Raw genomic sequence first — 7,759 nt, forward strand, 5'->3', positions numbered from 1 at the left:
AATCGAGACACAAAATTTATGTTAGTCCATCTCTAAATTAGGGCTATATTGAATTTTAAATTCTACTATAATTGACACTTCTCACTTTTCTATTACAACTATCAATTACAAAAGAAAAAGATTATATATAAACAATTCGAGAAAAAGATTATATATAGACAATCCAAGAAAATCTTTGTGCCTTCCCGTCGATGGGAGTATGAACCACACTCTAACAAATCAGTCAAGATAATCGTTTCAAGTCCAATTTTACATAAGCGGTGAGGTTTAGACTAATGTAGCTCACTCTGGGTCCTCACATCAGAGGCCAAATGGGAAAAGAGAGAAAAGAACCAATCTTTCCTTATATTAGCAGAGGGGGTGTGATTTCCAACAAGATACTGAGATTTCTCAATCAGTAGAATATGATCTATTCTGCAACAAAATCCCCACAATCTGCAGACATAATTTGGAGACAATGAAAGGTTATGGGAATTTGATTCAAAACCCTAGCAGAGTGGGGGTTATGCAGACGTGGAAAGCCTTTTTTTTTTCCCAGAACACAATGGACAGAATCCGTAGAACCTACATGCAACAAAAGCCTAAGGACTTACATCCATCAGAGAACTTAATACAAGTGTGGCTCATAAAATGACTACACAATTATACAGAGTTAATAAGAGAGAGAGAGAGAGAGAGAGAGAGAGAGAGAGAGAGGATGTGGCTCATATAGGTGCAGCATGCTTCACGGCAAGTTAGCACTTAGCAGTCAATTGGCAAAGTTTATATGCTCTTTTGAATCTTGGGTTATATAGCCACCACCCCCACAGAATGTAATGGTCCCTACAAAACACAAAAATAATCAAGAACTCGTCAGTCAAAACTCTCTACCCCACCAGTTAGGTACTCCCCCTCCCAATTAGACTAATCCAAACTTTCTTCTTTACTTTGAAACAATAAGCTGTCTGTCTCATTCTAGATTCAAGACTAGCATTTGCTCAAATTGCTGTGCTGCTAAGTGTATATTGAAAAGTATACAGCTCTCTCTCTCTCTCTCCAGAACAGCTGGTCCTTTTCTTGGGCCTTATCTCAGAGCCTTTAAAAATTGATTTCTTGCTTTTGTTTTTGAAAATGTGAGAAAGAGAGACAGAATAGTCCACCCTGGATGATGACAAGGACAAGGTCACATGAGCCAACCAGATAATACATGGGTGTCCCTACTAATAATCTCCCTCTCTCTTTCAAGAAGAGAATTTAATGAAGAAAACGAGGGGGTAAGGGGAAAAAATGTAAAGCAAATATCCCAAACTTGAGAAACTTCCAGGGAGGCACCTTGTGAAGAAAAATATCATAACCCCCATATTGTTTTTCTCTCTCTCTGTTTCTCTTTCTCTCTCTAAATTTTTCGTCTAGCTTTTATTTTTTTTTGCTTGCCCCCAGTTCTTCTCTGTGAGCTCCACTGGTCTCTTTCTCTCTCCCTCCCTCCATGTATATAGTTCACATGCCCAAGTTTCAACTTACAAGGTCAACAGTAAGAGGAAGAACTTGCCCTCTTTGAAACGTCCGTGGCCGGTTCAGGAGTGTCTTGGTGGTCAAAGAAGCAAAAGGACCGACCTTCATTGTAATGAGAGCTTCCTCCTTCTACTTCTGGGTCTCCAAGATCTCCTGAAGAATCTTTACCCTAGCAACCACACAAACTAAATAAACAGCGCCAGTTCATCTGCAGTGAGTGTGTTCTATGTTGTTCAGTTTTTATCCACACATATATCAGTTATATCCATACACCAATCATAATTTTTTTCCGACTGCGTTTCTCTTAAGCATCTCTCGTATGTGTTGTTTGATTTTTCTTGCTCCAGTTATTTCCTTTGCAATTCCTCGGCTAGATCCGCAGAGAGGAGGAAAAAGTGTGAGCAAATTAAGGGTTTTGATTTCTTGAACAACCACCAGCAGATGATTCGAGGTAACCACTGCCCTTCTGCTTCTCCTTCATCCTCTTCTTCTTCCTTTTTCTCTCCATTCAAACCCTTCCTCTCCCTCTAGACTTCATGGACCTATCGCCGCGGTATGACGACCACAGCGCACAGGAGAGCAACACGCCGTGCGCCGAGATCGAGAAAGAGCACATGTTCGACAAAGTCGTGACCCCTAGTGATGTGGGCAAGCTCAACCGCCTCGTCATTCCGAAGCAGCATGCTGAGAAGTACTTCCCCCTTGACTCGTCCACAAGCGACAAGGGGCTCCTCCTGAACTTCGAAGACCGAAACGGGAAGCCGTGGCGGTTCCGGTACTCCTATTGGAACAGCAGCCAGAGCTACGTGATGACCAAGGGTTGGAGCCGCTTTGTGAAGGAGAAGAAGCTCGATGCCGGCGACATCGTGTCATTCCAACGAGGGTCTGGCGAGTCGGGGAAGGACCGATTGTACATTGATTGGAGGAGGAGGCCCAATCCGCCAGAACATGCCTCGGTCTTTCCCAATCTACCACTTCCCCATCACCAACTCTCGTTCCACCGCCCGGTTCCATGGGGTCTATCGTCACTCGTAGGTTCGGCCGTCACATCTAGTACTACTTTTCTCGGGAACCCTTATGGGAGCAACTACGGAAGCAGCAATTACCCTTACGGGCATGGGGACATCATAAATAGCTCAAATTATGGGGGGTCATCGGTGTTTTACCTCAGATCGAGCGTGGCCCCGCAGCAAGTGGGGATACTGGGGAATGTGGAGGTACAAGGTGGAGGCAGTGGCGGTCTTCTTGACGGCGGAAGAGGCATCGAGCCAGTGGTGTTTGATTCGGTGCCAGTGGTCCATGGAAACAAGGCCTCTGCGAAGAAGTTTAGGCTTTTCGGCGTCAATATGGAGTGTCCCGATTCAGAGTCCAGCGAACCCGGCACATCCTCATTGCAACCCCCTCAGATTTGTGCAACTCCTTCGCAGTACTCCTCGCACCAATTGAGGGTCTATGACGGGTGGCCACTGCCGAATGGACCGAGCAAAGGCAAGGCATCATCCATGTCCTTGGACTTGGAAATGTGAGAAAGTTAGAGAAGAAAGATGAGCCAAAAAGGAGGATACACAGTTTGTGTCAAAGGCAAGCTCCATGATCAGCTGAGCTAGTTCTTTGTCTTCTGCTTCTACTTAGTCATAATTCAGACGTGACCTAGCTCTTTCTACTGGGAAGGATCATCAGAATTGGAAACAGACAAGAGAGCCGCCACCTGTTTTCGTCACTCTCTTCTTTAAACTTTGTGCATAAATTATACTTTAACATCGGTGAAGGGATTATTGTTATTATGAAATGGAGACAGTGATCTATCAAGTCCAAGATTTCATTTTTTTTTTTTTTGTCTTTTATTTTATTTTCTTTTGGTTTTTTCCCCTCCTTGTAGGGCCTGGTTCATGCAGCAATATGTACTTATGACATGGTTTTCTCTCAAGGTCTCTTAACTCTCAATTGCCATGCTTATTTACCCTTTCTTTTCTGGCCTCCCCACCCCCCTCTCTATATCTCTATTCCTTGATTGGATTTTAATAATTTAGGATCAGCATTTTGGATCACCATTATGTTTGCAGACTGTAGAGTATGCATTTTCCTATGAGCTAGGTCTCTCTTGCTATATATAGTTATTGGAGAAAAAGACTGATGATAAGTTCTCATAGATCCTAGATATATAATAATGTGTACTAACATCATTAAGGGCAAATGCATGGTTTGATACTCAGCTTTTCTTTTTTCTGTATGTTATGCAAATTCCTTTAGGTTGTGGTTCTAATTGCTGCATCAGCATGTCCAGAAAGAGATTGGAGAAAGCACAAGCGAGATTTGAAATTAAGGTGAGAGCTCCTTACCTTTTGTGCAATGCCTTTACTTGCATCTATTCTCGCAAGTCTCGATTCTTCTGTCGGCTAAATTGTTTTTCTGTTGCTTGTGAACTTCTTCGATGGCGATGAGGTGAGTGTTCAAGTCATCTTGCTTGCTTGTCCCTAATAGGTTCTATCGTCGACGTCAAGTTTTGAGCTAATCATGGAAAATATTTGCTTGCTCACCTGGTGATTGGACCCTAGCTTGTCCTGATGCAAGAAGAGCTTAGTCCTTTTTTGCAGTAAGATATGACCTAAACTAACATACTAGGTAACATCAGTTTGTCTGACTTTGAGTTTCCACGAGGAGGATTTCGTATCTGGCTTAGCTTATCAAGAGGACTTTGTGATCTGTTCTATCTTTTTCCCTTTTGGGTATGTATGTGGAGAGCAAAGATGAAATCGAACTGACAGCATCAAGTCTAGACTAAGGCAGATCTCAAATTTAGGCAGCAAAGATGAAATCGAACTGACAGCGTTGCGTCTAGACTAAGGCAGATCTGAAATTTAGGCCAAACTTACATTATTCCAACAGAAGTTCTTTTCACTTGACCATTCATGGGACCGTCTTATGAAGAGATAATTTCGTATTTGTACATACTTTAGCGGAATACAAGATCAAGGGTTGGAGGCTCTATATATGTGTGCTTCGTCTTTCCTAGAGTATCCGGCATTGTTTCTTCAAATTACTCTCTGGAACTACTTGTTTCTCTCATCATCCCAGTTCCTTCCTAAATCTTTTCCAAATTCTAATGCTTCGCATTATCTCTCCACATCAGTTTGAAGATCAAGCGATTCTGTGCATAAGCACACATGCAAATAGAGCATGATCTTACGACCAGTTTATATATCAAATCAGACCTATCTTTTACATCGTTTCAACTATGTACAACTTTCCTTCAATTGTGTTCATTTCGATACAATCCTCTATAGACTGATCTCTCTCCTTGCATGCGATTACAGAGATAAGGATCAGTCTATTGCCATCTATTAAATCCCTTTTAGCTGTTACATTCTTTAGAGCTGAACCTATTCCAAGTAGAAGAAAATTGTTCTTATTTACAGACATAATTTGACTCTATATAAGGTATAATGTTGGTGTACTCTTAATTCCTCGTGCTGCATTGATAATGCTCAATTCTCTTGACTTACAAAAGTCGAACAGATACATATATCAATTCGGCGATCGCGAAACTGCTGCAGTCATGAACATCGGCCATTCAAAATCCGCCACATCCTTCGGGAACATCCCATCTGGATACAATTATTATTATTATTATTATTATTATGGATAATCTTTGGTGGTCGGCCAAAAGTTCATCACGTTTCTGATGAGTCCACCTTGTTTGGCAAGATGGGTACGACTCTTCCCTGTGATCTCTGTAGCCCATCCGATTAATCATCCGAGACTTCTTCATCGGGGTGAATCCACCACGTGCATTAAATGGAGTTCTAGCTTTCAGGATCACGGCCGTGAGGGGACAAATTGAAAATTAGAGACCACTGGTTTCTACTTTGTCTTGTAGTCCACCTAACTGTGTGCACCAATCGATGTGTTAAGTGTTGTATAACCCATCATTAAGCACGTAATCAACTGATAATTGACCAATAATTAATGAGGCTTGACTTGACCATTTAACAAGAGATTGTCGTTTTCGTGGAGGGCATGTAGTCGCCCACCAAAAGAGAAGACAATTTCTGCGGTGATTGATGTAGCATCGATCATTCAAAGAGATTCGATAACTAAAAGCACTTCAAATTGTTAATTCATCACCAGAGATGAATTCTTTGTCCTTCCCGCATGGACTGGCAGATTGGGTCTAGCCGTGGCTTGTGCTTCTTGGGAGCTATCCAGCATTTGATGTCAGTCTTCCATGCCCTTCTCCAATGAGAAAAAGGGTTGTACCTATGGGATAAGAATTGAGAAAGAAGAGTGCTAACTGCAAAAACCCTAAGTATATAGCTTTCATGTGTATATACAATGTCCGGGCAACCTCAGGGTCCTAGGGTTTATACCACACTCCATTCATAGATGCATATTGATATTGTCTTTGTGATATGCTTTTTTCAAAAGCGAGGTACTAATGACTATCAGTTCTCCTAGACTCCATAAGTGTGATGTTGTGCTGTGTGTTGAGATCTAATCAGCTATGAACCGTAATCACCCCTTTTTTCTCCTATTAACGCACACTATTCTAACACAGAATACCCAACAATAATATCTTTTGAAAACAAGAGAAGCATGGTCAAATGAACTACTATTTGCATGCTCCTAAAAATGCATTTTCATCAATCTATGTGAGGAGGTCCACTACTTTACATATGAGACCCGGAAGATTTGATAATCCAGCTGTTCAGTCAACTCAATGACTTTTCCAACTAATTGCTAACGATTCAGAAGTTGAGTATGGTTTTTTCTCATTTCACCTGCTTACACTAAGCATATGGATTTTCCTAGGTTTTGTTAAGATGTAATTCGATTGGAAATGATGATATTGTTGGGAATTCATTTACCCTACTTTGGCATAATATTACCCCTAACCATTTTACCTCGTTTTTTTCCCTTATGCAACGAAAAGTTCATTTCCATGAACTCACTGTGAATATCCAACAAATCAGTTTCTTAACCACACCACGTGTGAGATTTGAATGAGAGAATGGATGCTTGATCGGAAGTATCAAGAAATCCAAATAACATGCAGAGGAACGACGGAATTTCATGTATATAATTTATCACCAAAAGAACCAATCGTTAATATATAAAACATAGTTCAGACTGTTGTCTGAAAATCTGAACTTTTAAAATTGAAAACTTTTTCGAAACATTCATATATAATAAGCAAAATTTGGCCTGAAAACAAACCCAAGTCATGTAAATATCTGGACAATTAAGTACCCACTTAAACAATCGCTGCCAATTAACTTTTTATGCATCGCAATCTTCAATGTGGTGCTAGGTTGAGCACATGTTGTCCTTTTTTTCTTGTGGAAACTAAGCACAAAGCAGATAGTTGCTTTAGGATTCACCCTTTACGAGCACTCCCTTTTTCAAAGCCATGCCAGTTTCCAATTCAGGATGTGCATGTATGGAGTTTCAAGTAACACTGGAGCACTGTTGACAACCATTAATGGACCTAACTCTATATGCACAGTATCGGACAACAATTGCTCATTCCACATTTACCGAACAGCATATGACTCGTGACCACAGCAATTCTATGCACGGTCGCATGTTTTCTTCCGAAAAATTTCCAATCTCTCACACGGTTTATCAATAGACAAGAACTGGCACAGTGCCGTTAGCTCATCGTAAAGCTCGAATTCGGGCCCGTCAATATATCCAATTGGACCTATCCTATTCAAAATTTTAAGCCAATAAGTTATGAGCCAACTAGAATATATTCATTGCTCAACACCGCACAAATTTTCCGATCTAAGGCTTCTCTAACACAACGATCTAGGGCTTCTCTAATATAACTAACATGTGTAGCTCAACATGTATAGATGATATCGTCACTAATTAACCATATTCTTGCTATGTTTTTAGATATACGCCAAAAGAACGACAATAATTGATTGAGCGAATGATAATTCTCACGGACCCATGCCGAATGCAAACATAACCTAATAAATTTTGTACTTGGCATCACGTACGAAGGTGATGGTGATGGTCTCTCTCTCTCTCTATAAATAGCATCTAGGGTCTGAGAGTCTAAGTGATGGAGAGGCAGTGATAGAGTCCTCAGTGACTGTTCCACTTTAAGAGCATGGGGCTGCCATATGCCACTCCGGAAACAAAACAGACACTCCTAACCAAGTTTTGCGAACTTCCAAAAGCCACCTTCTTTCGTTAGGAAACACTCCTCCCCTCCCCCCCAATTTCTCTCTCTCTCTCTCTCTCTCTCTCTGTGAATTCT

The 7,759-nt window shown here is 41.1% G+C and overlaps 1 protein-coding gene across 4 annotated transcripts; it reads left to right on the top strand.

The window, feature by feature from the left end:
- Positions 1 to 1,285: 1,285 nt before the first annotated feature.
- LOC115748044 (B3 domain-containing protein Os03g0120900-like) lies at positions 1,286 to 4,275 on the top strand. 4 transcript variants are annotated; one of them, XR_007197921.1, is made up of 5 exons: positions 1,367 to 1,704; positions 1,839 to 1,942; positions 2,023 to 3,072; positions 3,742 to 3,815; positions 3,973 to 4,273. XR_007197921.1 is itself a non-coding variant. In XM_048276628.1 (4 exons), the coding sequence occupies exons 3-4, from the start codon at positions 1,933 to 1,935 to the stop codon at positions 3,015 to 3,017; spliced, it is 1,005 nt and encodes a 334-aa protein (XP_048132585.1). In that variant the 5' UTR covers positions 1,286 to 1,343; positions 1,504 to 1,704; positions 1,839 to 1,932; the 3' UTR covers positions 3,018 to 3,458. The 4 variants fall into 4 exon arrangements, 2 of the variants coding, with proteins under 2 accessions (XP_048132585.1, XP_030540273.1); XM_048276628.1 differs by lacking the exons at positions 3,742 to 3,815; positions 3,973 to 4,273 and adding an exon at positions 1,286 to 1,343 and having other exon boundaries at positions 1,504 to 1,704; positions 2,023 to 3,458; XR_004016181.2 differs by having other exon boundaries at positions 3,742 to 4,275.
- The last annotated feature ends 3,484 nt before the right edge of the window (positions 4,276 to 7,759 follow it).

Source organism: Rhodamnia argentea, chromosome 3, assembly GCF_020921035.1.
Source record: "Rhodamnia argentea isolate NSW1041297 chromosome 3, ASM2092103v1, whole genome shotgun sequence".
In the NCBI taxonomy this organism is placed as follows: domain Eukaryota; kingdom Viridiplantae; phylum Streptophyta; class Magnoliopsida; order Myrtales; family Myrtaceae; genus Rhodamnia; species Rhodamnia argentea.